General features: G+C 41.4%; 2 protein-coding genes across 2 annotated transcripts; both read right to left on the bottom strand.

The window, feature by feature from the left end:
- Positions 1–1,625: 1,625 nt before the first annotated feature.
- LOC138880817 (uncharacterized) lies at positions 1,626–2,108 on the bottom strand. The gene is made up of 2 exons (XM_070160996.1): positions 2,084–2,108; positions 1,626–1,969 (listed from the first exon to the last, which is right to left on the bottom strand). Exons 1-2 carry the CDS (start codon positions 2,106–2,108, stop codon positions 1,626–1,628), a joined length of 369 nt encoding a protein of 122 aa, XP_070017097.1.
- A 51-nt stretch (positions 2,109–2,159) lies between these two features.
- Positions 2,160–3,857, bottom strand: LOC104232719 (uncharacterized). The gene is made up of 2 exons (XM_009785976.1): positions 3,066–3,857; positions 2,160–2,978 (listed from the first exon to the last, which is right to left on the bottom strand). Exons 1-2 carry the CDS (start codon positions 3,855–3,857, stop codon positions 2,160–2,162), a joined length of 1,611 nt encoding a protein of 536 aa, XP_009784278.1.
- Positions 3,858–13,522: the final 9,665 nt, after the last annotated feature.

Here is a 13,522-nt window from a genome sequence, read left to right as displayed (position 1 = left end):
TGATGCAAAATAGGAATATGAAAAAGTGAGCGAGTCCGTAGAAAAACTTCAAGCTAGTCTTGCGAATGTTGAACAACAGCTAGCTTCCTTGGCCTCCAGAAAGAAGAAGATCGTCGCACTCTTGGACAAACAACAGGTGAAGTTGGCTAAAAGTCAAGAGAACGTTGACGTTACCGAAGGGGAGATTTATACCATTGAAGTCAATCATCAATTATCTGACGATGAAGCAGAGAAATTATCCCTCCTGAAAGGGGCAGTTGAGACAAGCCGCCAACAAATCCTTAGCTTCAAACCTTTCCCATGATTTTAGAGTTTTTTTTTTCTCTCTCTCTCTTTTTTTTTTTTTGCTTAGGATTCTCGACTTGCAATTTTTTTTTACAACTAATATCATGTAATGGAGTACTTATGTCTTGGAGAAATAAAAGTATCTTTATTTTTTTTAATATGTGATATTTCTCTTTGAGACCTGGATTCCCTCTGTTACTCCCAACTATTTCCTTCTTAAATTTCAGCATATGTCTTGTATGTTGGTTTTGTTGTTTCGCGAAAAAGAATTCATATTTTGCTGTAGGAGACTTCAAATAATAAGCCGCTTGCTTCTACCGAAACTAGACTCATAGGACTGAAACGTATCAAAAAATTAGCACGAATCTCCTTTTGTATCAGCTGGAATTAATTTTCAAAGTCGATCTACACGTCTGGCCCGTGTTTAGCTCACAGCTTTGCGCACTCTGCACAAAATAAATCACATCTCGAGATAGGAGCATCCAAATCACAAGCCGTTTGCGATGTCAGAAAATAGACTCGGAGATCTAAAACTTTTATAATTTCATAACAAAACTCTTTTCGGACTGTGAACAGAAAATTCACGAAGTCGACTCAACTGCAGTGAATTTTTAGATTTGCGTACCTTCGGCAAAAATAATTGTATCTTGAGGTTGGAGTGTCGGAATTGCAATCCGTATGTACCGTTAGAAAGAAGGCCCGTAGATCTAAAAACTCATATAAATTTCATAATAGAATTCTTTTCGGACTGTGAACAAAAAATTCACGAAGTCGACTCAACTGCAGTGAATTTTCAGATTTGCATACCTTCGGCGAAAATAATTGTATCTTGAGCTTCGAGTGTCGGAATTGCAATCCGTATGTACCGTTAGAAAAAAGGCCCGGAGATCTAAAACTAATATAAATTTCATAATAGAACTATTTTCGTACTGTGAACAGAAAATTCACGAAGTTGACGCGACTACAGTGAACTTCCAGATTCGCATGAATCATGTATTCCACACATTTTTTTTAAGCTTATGCGACTGAACTTAGAATAAAACTCTAAGCTGCCTACGTACCTCGTTGAAGAGGATCAAGTCATAACGTAGTTCAAAATAGGTGAGATTTTTTTTTGTGTCCTAACTTTTGCCTAGGCCGCCTCTTTCGAGGTTTTTGACCTAGCGGACTCCCTTTTTTTTGGGTGTCGTTCACAGTTTAGGCTCATGCGGGCCAGGAGAATTGCAACATGCAGTTTAGATTCTTGTGTCAAGGAGCGTAGCAGCATGCAGTTTAGGCTCGTGCATTAAGGAGCTTCATGACTTGCAGTTTAGGCTCGTGCGTCGAGGAGCGTTTATTCTTCAAGGATAGTACCTCTTCAAAAACTTCCCATTGATAGGGCCAATTCTCATGTCATCTGCATCAACTAACTTGTAAGCTCCACTTGAATAGGCTTCTTGCACAACATATGGACCATCCCACTTTGAAGTGAATTTGCCCCCAGATTTGTGAGAGGTGATAATAGGTCTTCTTACTGCAAGAACTTGATCGCCAACTTGGAAGGACCTCAAGCGAACCTTTTTGTTGAAAGCACGAGAAAGACGAGCTTGAAAACATTCAAGACTTTGTTGAGCTTCTAGCCTTTTTTCATCAAGGGACTCAAGTTCTTCAAGGCGCAGGCGAGCATTTTCTTCCTCAGTAAGACCTTCTTGGACAGCGAGTCACAAGGACGGTATTTGACGCTCAAGAGGAAGAACTGCTTCGACTCCATAAACAAGAGAATAAGGAGTTGCTTGTGTCGGCGTGCGATGAGTCGTACGATATGCCCACAAAGCTTCTTCCATTCTGTCATGCCAATCTCTTTTAGACTTGGAGACAAACTTCTTCAACAAGTTTCAAAGCATCTTGTTAAATGCTTTGGCTAGTCCATTTGCAGCAGCATAATACATTGACGAATTATGTTGCTTGAAGCCAAAAAGTTCACAGATCTTGGTCATCAATTTGTTATCGAATGGTTTGCCGTTATTTGTTATTATATAACTAGGAATGCCGAAACTATATATGATGTTCACTCGAATGAAGTTTGCATCATTCTCTTTCTTCACTTCCTTGAGAACGACGGCCTCTGCCCATTTTGAGAAATAATCAGTTGCGGCCAAGATGTATAGATGTCCTCCAGAAGATTTTGGAAGTGGTCCAACAATATCTAATCCCCAAGCATCAAATGGCCAAGATGCAACAGTAGGGTGTAACATTTCAGGAGGTTGGTGTATAAAATTTGCGTGAAACTGGCAAGCCTTGCATCTCCGAGCATAATCTAAGCAATCTTTCACCATTGTCGGCCAGTAGTAACCCATCCTCTTAATGTGGAAGTGGAGCTTTGGCCTGGATTGATGTGATCCACAAACTCCAGAGTGTGCCTCTCGCATAGCTTGAGTTGCTTCATCTTCCCCTAAACAACGCAAGAGAACTCCCTCAAATGATCTTCGATACAAAGTGTCTTTGTAGTAAAGGAAGCAAAGGGCACGCCGACGAATTTCGGTCTTTCTTCTTGGATCTTCTGGAAGTATCCCATAACATAAGTAGTCGATCATGGTTTGTCGCCAATCAACCTTCACAGCTTCAGCGACGGCTACCAAACGCTCGAGCTTGCTTTCTTCATCCTCGTTCTCATCTGGCGGCACTATCCATTTTTGGCAGATAGTGATTTGTGTCTGGCCAGGCAGAGTCAATGTTGAAGCTAGAGTAGCTAGGGCGTCAGCCTTCTTATTTTCCTTCCTTAGCACATGCTAAAGAGTTACATTGCCAAGCCATCCAATCAATTTTTGTGCATAATCATAATAACGACGCAACTCTGGCTTTTTGACCTTGTAGCTACCTAGCAATTGATTGATCACTAACTCAGAGTCTCCAAAAATATGTAATTGGAGTTGTCTCATTTCAACGGCCATCTCAAGCCCAAGTATAAGTGCTTGATATTCCGCAACGTTGTTGGTGCAATGTTGTGTTAAGGTGAAGGAATATGGCAAGACTTCCCCTTGAGAAGTGACAAACACAACACCTGCACCAGCTCCCTCACGATGTGCGGCACCATCAAAATACATTTTCCACGGTGGTTGCACTTCGATGACCATCACATCCTCATCAGGTAGTTCATCAGTCAACTTCCAATCATCAGGAATTGGATGATATGCCAAGAAATCTGCCAAAGCTTGTCCTTTCACGGCTTTTTGTGGGATATACACAATCTCGAATTGTTGAAATTGGAGATACCACCTTGCTAATCGATCATTCAGGACGAGTTTTGACATAACAAACTTGATCGGGTTCGCCCTTGAGACGAGACGGATGACATGAGCTTGAAAGTAGTGCTTCAGCTTTTGAATTGCGAAACCCAACGCTAAACACAACTTTTCGATCGGAGAATACTTTAGCTCATTTGGGGTCATCATCCTACTCAAGTAGTAGAGGGAATTTTCTTTATTTTCACCATTTTCCTGGGCCAAAAGGGCTCCCACTGACCTTTCTTGGGCTGCAATATATAGAATCAATGGCTTTCCTGGTATAGGGGCTACCAGAACTGGAGGTTTCATCAAGTAGGATTTGATGCTTTGGAATGAATTGCTACAAGCTTGGTCTCATTCAAAAGGTATACCCTTCTTCATGAGCCGGCTAAAAGGTTGGCACTTCCCTGCTAGATTTGAGATGAATCTTCTAAGGTACGCCAATTTTCCTTGTAGACTTTTCAGTTCATGTATATTTTTGGGCTCGGGCATTTTCAAGATGGCATCAACTTGGCTTGATCTATCTCAATCCCTTGATGTCGAACAATGAAGCCAAGGAATTTTCTAGAAGTAACTCCAAAGGCACATTTCAACGGGTTCATTCTGAGTTGATATCGCCGGAGTCGTTCGAACAGCATTCTTAAGCCTTGTAAGTGGTCTCCTCTCTTTCTTGATTTCACCACTAAATCATCCACATAGCATTCCACATTCTTGTGGAGGATGTCGTCAAAGATATTCTGCATTGCCCTTTGATATGTGGCGCCAGCATTCTTCAAGCCAAAAGGCATTACTTTGTAGCAATAAATGCCTTTAGGAGTGTGAAACGCAGTAAGCTCTTCATCTTTTGATGTCATACGTATTTGATTGTAGCCGGATGATCCGTCCATGAAAGACATCTCCTCGTATCCGGCGGTGGCATCAATCATAAGCTTTGGAATGGGGAGCAGAAATTCGTCCTTAGGGAATGCATTATTGAGGTCTCTAAAATCGACACAAACTCGAATTTGGCCATTCTTCTTCTTCACAGGAACAATGCTTGAAACCCATGAAGGATATTTAACCTCCCAAATGAAACCAGCTTCGATGAGTTTATTGACCTCGGCTTTGATTGATGGGATCAATTCTGGCTTGAAGCGTCTTTGGGCTTGCTTAACAGGACGAGCTCCTTTCTTGACTGAGAGATGATGAACTGATACCTTAGGATCTAAACCATGCATCTCTTTGTAGCTCCAAGCAAAGACATCTCTATATTATTTGAGTAGCTCCACATAAGTGTTTTCTTCATCTGTGGTTAATAGGGCCCTTACATAGGTGGGCCTGGAGTCTTCTGCAGTGCTAAGGTTGACTTCTTTTAATGTATCAACAGTCATTTTAATTCCTTCTTCTAGTTCCGCAGGAGCGTCCTCGGCATCTTCGTCTTTTTGAGGATCACCATCATTAAAAGATATATGGCCACACCAAGAGGCATCTCCCAAATATTCGTCAAATTTCCTTAGGGATGAAGTGTATTGCTCCTCATTTGCAGTAAGGTGATATGAAGATCCTACACTTTCTTCATCTTCGTCACGCTCTCTAGTGTGGACCACTGTGCGAGTCTTCACTTTGAGTACCTCTCCGCATGAAATCAAAAGTTCTGATTGTCGCCTCATTCTGGAAGGTACCAGGCTGTGACACTCTTTGGAGATACTTTGGACTCTAGATAGCAAAGGTCTTCTTATCTTTTCATAATTTCTTTGGGACTTATTCTTCTTCCTTTTCAATGGTCCCAACCTCTCAAATACAGAAGTTCTTGTAGTTGGTTCTCCAAGTCGATCAAAGACAGAAGGCCTTTTATTAGGATCAGCGGGTTCATCTTCCGTCGTGATATAGTTAATACTTGCTCTTCCAATGGAGATGCAAACTGGTGGGGGTTGTTTGTAACCTAGACCCTCACGTGATTGCTTCACCATATGCTCATTATCCTTCATCGTGTTTGCTTTCCTAGTAGCTTCAGGTGGGAGCTTTCCTAACTTAGATGGTTCATTGGGATCATATCTAGCCTTTGCGAACAACCTGTAAGCATTCAGATCAAAACCTTCATTTGTGTGTTTCATAGGGAGTGCCTTATTTTGAGGCATGTTAGGGGCCACAAAATTTTCCAATAGCTTTGAAGATAACTTTATGGTATCAATCTGCTTGATAGGAAGGGTTAATTCTCTTAGTGCACCTTTTTGGAGGCTTGATGATTCTCCTTCATCTTTCTTCACTTTTGGGACATAACGAAATAAAGGAGCTATTGTCTTGCCTTTGGCCTTCGTGATGTCATCAACTTTTACTCCCTTCATGATGTGGTTCTTCAAGTAGAACTTTGCATCAGCAAAGTATGCCTCGGCTTCAGAGAATGGCTTGTTATCAGCAACTATCTTATTTTCGACTCCATCTTTATTATATTTCAAAGATTGGTAGTAAGTTGATGGGACAACTTTGTTCTCGTGTATCCCCGGCCTGCCAAGCAACAAATTGTATGAAGTCTTTGCATCGATCACATGCATCCATGCAGTTGATTGCATATCTCCCATGGCGATTTCCAGCTTGATAGCTCATATGGCCCTTTGTCCTCCTTGATTGAATCCTTGAATCATCAGTCGTCTTTCAGAAAGTCCTTCAGTTGAGATGCCGAGTTCTTTCATTATGCGAATGGGAAGAATATTAACTGCAGATCCGTCATCTATCAAGATTCTGTTTATCCTCCTCTCGAGCACATAGTCCACCATAAACAAAGGGCGATTGTGTGGTGTCTCACCAAGTAGGAGATCGTCTTCAGTGAAGGTGATTTTTGTATTACAGACATCTGCTTCTCGGAAGGAGGACTCAACAAGACTATTAGACAGTGATGGTGAGAGTGTTGACTTGACTTCATTCTTTTCCTCTTCTTCTTTATCAGCATTACAACATAAGGCCTTATCATCATCGTCAGAAATCCTCGTGCGAAACCAACTTGGCAAAAATTCTCCCAAAGTCACCGGGTGGCATGACTTTTGGTGATGGAGTGTCTCTATCTCCACCTTCTTTGTGTTCTTAACAATTTGTAGCTTCTTTAGTCTTCTCACCATCTTATTCCTCGTCGGTTGCTTCGTTAATCCTTTTTGCAGACTCAATTTACGGTGTCTTCGACGAGTCACCAGGGTCCATCCTTCTTCATCAGGTTGATCAACTTGGACTTTGTCATCCTCCAACAGTACTTCATCTTCATTCCCTTCACAGGTGCATATCTCAATCAGATCGAATGAGCCAAAGGTAATGGACACATGGTTTGTGCTTGCTTTTTTGAATTCGAGCTCGATCTTCTTTTGACGAGCCAAATCCATAACTTTGTCCTTGAAAACAAAGTACTTCTCAAGAGGGTGACCTACAAGCCGATGGTATTTGCAGTAATTCGGGTCATTGCTTTTTCCAACTTCATCTGGTCACTTCATCTCTGGCAGCTCAATAAGCTTTAACTCGAGGAGTTCTTCAAATATTGCAGGCACATTGGAGTCTAGAATGGGTACTCCTTTTCTTGCATCTCTTTGAGAGTCAACTTCTGATTTGCATTGTCTTGAGAGGAAGTTGTTTTTATACTCTGTTTCTTGCTCGCCTTGGTAGTAAACTTCAAAGGAGAGGCATTGACGTTCATGGATTCTTTGCTTTCATTTTTGGGTACGAAGTTGCTCCATTTCTTGACTTCTTGCTTATCTCTTCCCTTGTGAGGTTCGTAGATGGACAACCCTTCGTTTCCCGCAGAAGCCATGCTCAACTCTATATCATGAGCACGGGTGGCAAGTTCTTCAAATGTCCTGGGCTTAATTCCTTGCAAGATGTAACGAAGTCCCCAAAGCATTCCTTGGATGCACATCTCTATGCCAGAAGCTTCGCTTAGCCTATCTTTGCAGTTAAGGCTTGCATTCCTCCATCGATTGATAAAGTCAATAACTGGTTCATCTTTTTGTTGGCGAGTTTTTGTAAGTTCCACCATGCTCACAGTACGCCTCGTGCTATAAAAGCGATTAAGAAACTCTTGCTCCAATTGGTCCCAACTATCAATGGATCCAGCCTCGAGGTCGGTGTACCAATCAAAAGCATTCCCCTTTAGTGAGAGGACGAACTGCTTGACAAGGTAATCTCCATAAGTCCCTGCATTGTTGCATGTCTCAACAAAGTGCGCAACATGTTGCTTTGGATTTCCCTTGCCGTCGAACTGTTGAAATTTGGGAGGTTGATAGCCGCCAGGCATCTTCAGGCTATCGATTCTTGCAGTATACGGCTTTGCGTACGTGAGAGAAGACTTTGAAGCGACCTCACACTTATCCTTGATAGTTCCCATAATGAATTCCTTCAATTGTTCTATGGGAATTGATCCTTCAGAGGAGACATGAAGTTCTTTGGTGGATGACACTTGTTTTGTTGGAGGATCAGCCTTCTCGTGGACTTCAGGAAGCTTTCCAGGTGCATGACTTGATTCTCCATCCATCATGCTTTCAACTATGCCTGTCAATTTTGCGATACAGACATCTTGATCTTGAGAATACTTTGTTAACCCATCAATTGCCTTTGTCAGGTTTGCAAGTTGCTCCTCCATTGTCGAAGTGTTAGTCATCATTGCCTCCATGATTATTGCAGATGATGAAGAATAACTGAGACCTTCCCACAGATTGAACTCAGTTTGGAACATGTCATGTGGTGAGATTGGCCTAGAGCCAACACATAAGACTTCATCATCAGGTTGGGTAAGCTGACTCTTGGTATTGTATAAAGTAAGTTGAGCAAGAGCTTTCTCCACAACTTCTGCAATATTATCTTCTCTCTCTGACTTGCTAGCAGAGGACCTTTCTTCTTCGAATGATGAAGATCTCAAAGCATGCATTGGTGCAGATGACACTTGGAGTGCTTGTTGCCCCAAGACGCTCGCCTTGCTCCGGGTGATTGGCCCAAGACTCCCCATAGTAACGTTTAGGATACTTTCAACGTCAGAAGAAAACTTGGAGTCAGCAACTTCGATCTTCTTTGAAGCCATCTTAGTGATCTTGAATGTTAAGAGTTGAGAAGAGATGACAGGTAGAGATGGTCCCACTGGGCGTGCCAAAATTTGTAACGACTAAATTTTGCTCCTGAAAAAAAATAATCAAGACAAGAAATATAGCGACAAATATTATATTCAATTCCAAGTGATGGGGTTACAATCTCTAAAATATCTCTAAATCTAAAGAGATGTAGTTCTCTGATTCTTCTCCTCACGGATGATGGTTCAAGAGCTTGAAAGCTTAATTTTGAACTTGACGGATTTCAGATTTGTAGTACGCCACGAACAATTTGAAACTCGTCACGAACCAGGATTTGATGTTGGGTTATCACGAATGGAAGATTTGAAGCCGCCCACCTATTACTTGAGTTCGCCTTTGGAATTTGACCACAGACGACGATTGCAGATATGGATGAAGACCTTGATGCTATTCTTCAGAGCTTCTTTAGCCTTTCCTTCTGCTTACTTTCTTTTTCTTTAGCCTTCTCCTTTGACCCCTTTATATAGGTGTGGGGTGGAGTAGTCTCCAAGAAAACCCTAGTAGATTATTGGACTTGAGGCTTATGGGCCGACCCATTTGATAGAAGACCAATTGACGGGCTAGCCCAATAATATATTGGACCTTTATTTAAATCAATTTGATTGGATTTAAATAACAAACCCAATTATACCAGTCCATATTACTTAATTGGACCAATATATATTTAATTTGTGGTAAAATCCAAATTTCTTATGGATTTAAATTTGACACAATTTTAATTGTCTACAGAACTAATTAATAAAAGATAAAATTTATCTTAATTTGCTCACTCAGCCGGAAAAATTCAACCAAATCCAAGAAAACAAAACCTAAAATCCAAAACCTTTTAATAGTAATAATAATAATCATAAAAGTTTTGGAGCCCTTATGTTTTGGGTGAAATTCAAAAGCAAATTTACAAGTGATAATTTAAAATTTTTCCATAGTTTCAAAAGTAATAATTTAGCCACTTTTCATGTAAAAATAAATCTGAACGAAAACACTGTTCAAAATCCATAAAATGTTGGTGTGATGACCCAAAAGGTCATCACTTGTTTTAAAACAAAACTTTCGTGTTATGAGGCCTTGAAAACCTTATTTAGAGTCATCTCGATTTACGTGCTCAGTTCGGGCACGTAGCCAGAAAGCTTAAACCTGATAATCTCTGAAACAAATGATAAGTTTTGATTATAAAATGAGCTAATTTGACTTCGGTCAACAGTTTGGGTAAACGGACTCGGATCCGTGATTTGACGGTCCCGGAGGGTCCGTAGGAAAATATGGGACTTGGGCGTCTGCCTGGAATCGAATTTCGAGGTCCTGAGCCCGAGAAATAAATTTTTAAAGGAAATTATTTTCTGAAATTTTTTAAGGAAATTTGAAATGAAGTTTGATTAGAAAGAGATGGTATCGGGCCCGTATTTTGGTTCCAGTGCCCGGTACAGGTCTTATATATGGTTTAAGTCATCTCTGTAAAGTTTGGCTGAAAACGGACGTCGTTTGACGTGATTCGGACCTAAATTGCTAAATTTGATACTTGATGAAGTTTGAGAAAAAGTTCTTGATTTTGAGGTTTGATTCATTGTTATTGAGGTTATTTTGGCGATTTGATCGCATGGATAAGTTCGTATGACATTTTTGAGTTAGTATGACTTTTGGTTTGGAGCCCCGAGGGCTCGGGTGAATTTCAGGATGTTTTTACACTTAGGAAAAAAGTTGTAGATTCATAGAAGTTGCAGGTCTCTGAAGCCAGGTCTCGCGGTCCGCGGTAGAAGCATCGCGGCCGCGGTAGGGACTCCGCGACCGCGCTCGAATTCTTACGGTCCGCGGTGGAGACCTGTGTGGCCGCGGTCCATTTTTGCGGTCCGCACAGGGCACTGGACTGCAGAACCTCAGGAAGGCCTGTGCGACCACAGTCCATTTTGTGCGGTCCGCACAGGGGGTCTGAGAGGGGTATAAATAGACGTGATTTTCAGTTTTTTTTCATTTTTTCAAAACCCCAAAAACATAAGAGGCGATTTTTCAAACAACCTTTCTTCTCCAAATCAATTGTAAGTCATTTTTAACTAGTTTTCTTCAATCATTAACATCTTTTAACATGATTTCAACTTCAAATCAATATTTTCATGGTGGAATTGGGAATTTCGGGTAAAACCTAAGAATATTAAAATTTGGGGATTTTAGACCTCAAATTGAGGTCAGATTCCAAAACCAATTATATATCCGGGCTCGGGGGTAAATGGGTAATCGGGTTTTGGTCCGTATTTAGCATTTATTGATACCGTTAAGCAAATTGTGGCTAGATACAAGCGAGTTGGTGGTGGAAACAAGAGGTAAAGCGGTAGTTGAGGCTTGAATTGTGTTCGTTGCATCGAGGTAAGTGTTTGGTCTAACCTTAGCTTGAGGGATTAGGAGTTGTGTCCTATTTGCTATTTGCTTCTTGTCGAGTACGACGTATAGGCATGGTGACGAGTATCTATATGTTGGTGTCAAGCATGATCGTGGGTCTTATATTGTGATTTTCATGACTTCGTTGTATTATTCATGCCTTGGTGAAGATTTCTAATTGTTGTATAAAGTCTGTGGAAAGAATTGTGACCTATGAACATTGAGGAGCGTTTGCTCAGGTTGTATAGCAAAATTGTGAAAGTATAAGTGACAATTGAACTTTTAAAGCTTTGGCTCGAGTTGTGAAATGAGTTGTGAAAGTATAAGTGATAATCGAACCTCTAGAGCATTAGCTCGAGTTGTGAAGTGAATTGTGAAGTAAAATTGAGAAAGAGAAGAGATCATTATGTTGTCACCCTTGCCGGGCTATTGTTGATTTATTTGTTGTTCCCTTGCCGGGATTTAATTGTTTAATTGTTGTTCCCTTGCCGGAATTTAATTGGTGACTTGTTGTTCCCTTGCCGGGATTCTTATTGCAAATTTCCTTTATTTCCTTACCCGATTATTTGTGATTATTGTTTGGGTGAGGAAGAGAGTTAAAGAATGAAAGGTGATGACGTGCATTGTTTGTTATTGTGAGAAAAGAGTGTAAAGCATGAAGGGTGATGTCGTGTCGCACAATGTACCATTCCGTGCCGATTTTATTGATTATATGGTAAGGAAAGAGAGTAAAAGAACGAAGGGTGATGTCGTGCACATTTTTATTAGATGATTACTTTGGAGAGGACGAGAGTAAAATCACGAAGGGTGATGCCGTGCATTTGTTAATTTATGATTCTTTGTTGATATCCGAGTTATGTTGTTTCTTTCATTACTTGTTGTTATTTGATTTACTTCAAGATTATAGATTCCCTTACCCTATTTGTCTTGTGATTTTTGTTTGGGTGAGGAAGAGCATAAAGCACGAAGGGTGATGCCGTGTATTGTTTTGGTGAGAGAGAGTTAAAGCACGAAAGGTGATGTCGTGCACTTGTTTTGATTTCCTAATTTTTATTGATAACTGTGTTACGATTTTCTCTACACTAAATTGCTGATTTCCTGTTGATACTTGTTGTTTCCCCGCAGCATGTTTTCCCCCTCCCATACTTGACTGTATATGACTATTTCTTTCTGTACTTCTTTTCTGTTGTATTTAGTTAAATTTCATAGGTTTATGTGGTAGTCTGGTCCTAGCCTCGTCACTACTTCGCCGAGGTTAGGCTAGACACTTACCAGCACATGGGGTCGGTTGTGCTGATACTACACTCTGCACTGTGTGCAGATCTAGGAGCAACTTTCAGACAGTAGTTGGAGGACTTCCTTCAGTCCACTCGGAGAGCCAAGGTAGACCTGCAGGCATCCACAGGCCCTGGCGTCTCCCTTTATCTCTTCAGAAACAGTGTATTGTATTTCTTCAAACCTTGTATGTAGTAACTCTTAGATAGTCTGTGACATTGTGACACCGGGTTTTGGGGTATTTGAGGTTTTTAAAAGTTGTAATAGACGTAGCCTTAAGACATATATTTGTTGACTTCCGCTTATTTATTTAAAATTCTGCTTTTATCATATTATCGACTTGTACTTGTTAAAAGAGGCAAAAATAAAAGTGTAGCAAGTAGCTAAGGTTTGGCTTGCCTAGCTCCCATTAGTAGGAGCCATCACGACTCCTGGGTGGGAAATCCGGGTCGTGACAAGTTGGTATCAGAACTCTAGGTTACATAGGTCTCATAGTTCACAGACAAGCTTAGTAGAGTCTGAGGGATCGGTACGGAGACGTCTGTATTTATCCTTCAGAGGCTATAGAGTTAGGAAAAACTTCACATTCATTATTTCCTGTCATGCAGTTTTGTTTCTCAATGCTAATTGAACTTATACTCTTTTCTTTTGCAAATGGCGAGAACACGCGCTTCCTCATCCTCCGCTCAGTAGCCCGATCCCCCAGCAGCCGCTCCCACAAGGGGAAGAGGGCGAGGCCGAGGTAGGGGCAGATCTCAGCCCCGAGCAGCAGCCCCAATGACGGAGCCTCACGTTGATTTTGATGAGGAGGTTCCGGCTCCATCAGTTCCGGTGGGCCCAGCTAAGGTCCCAGAGGGGTTTATTGCTACCCCAGTTCTTCAGGATACTCTGGTCTGATTAGTGGGCCTCATGGAGAGTGTCGCCCAGGCAGGCTTATTTCCTGTAGCACCAGCCATCTCTTAGGCTGGAGGAGGGGCCCAGACTCCTGCTACTCGCACTCCAGAGGAGGTAGCTCCTCAGATTCAGACTCTAGCAGTTCAGCCAGTTGGAGTAGTACAACCGGATGTGGTTGCTTAAACCGGTGATGGAGCGGCTATGTCCTCCGATGCTTTGTGGAGACTGGATAGGTTCACCAAGCTCTTCACTTCTACTTTCAATGGTGCATCTACTGAGGATTCCCAGGATTATCTAGACAGTTACCACGAGGTTCTCAGGAACATGGGCATTGTTGAGACCAATGGGGTCGATTTTGCC

This window comes from Nicotiana sylvestris, chromosome 11, assembly GCF_000393655.2.
Source record: "Nicotiana sylvestris chromosome 11, ASM39365v2, whole genome shotgun sequence".
In the NCBI taxonomy this organism is placed as follows: domain Eukaryota; kingdom Viridiplantae; phylum Streptophyta; class Magnoliopsida; order Solanales; family Solanaceae; genus Nicotiana; species Nicotiana sylvestris.
The sequence above is the reverse complement of the archived record's forward strand: the minus strand, read 5'-3'. Positions and strand labels throughout refer to the sequence as shown.

What these genes read in the sequence shown, in the direction of transcription:
- LOC138880817 (XM_070160996.1), bottom strand. Translation starts at nt 2,108, where the DNA reads ATGGAAGAAGCTTTGTGGGCATATC. An exon ending in AGAAGCTTTGTGGGCATATC is followed by an intron (nt 1,970 to 2,083) that starts GTACGACTCATC and finishes CTGTCCAAGAAG; the next exon opens with GTCTTACTGAGGAAGAAAAT.
- LOC104232719 (XM_009785976.1), bottom strand. Translation starts at nt 3,857, where the DNA reads ATGAAACCTCCAGTTCTGGTAGCCCCTATACCAGGAAAGCCATTGATT. An exon ending in TGATTGGATGGCTTGGCAAT is followed by an intron (nt 2,979 to 3,065) that starts GTAACTCTTTAG and finishes CTGCCTGGCCAG; the next exon opens with ACACAAATCACTATCTGCCA.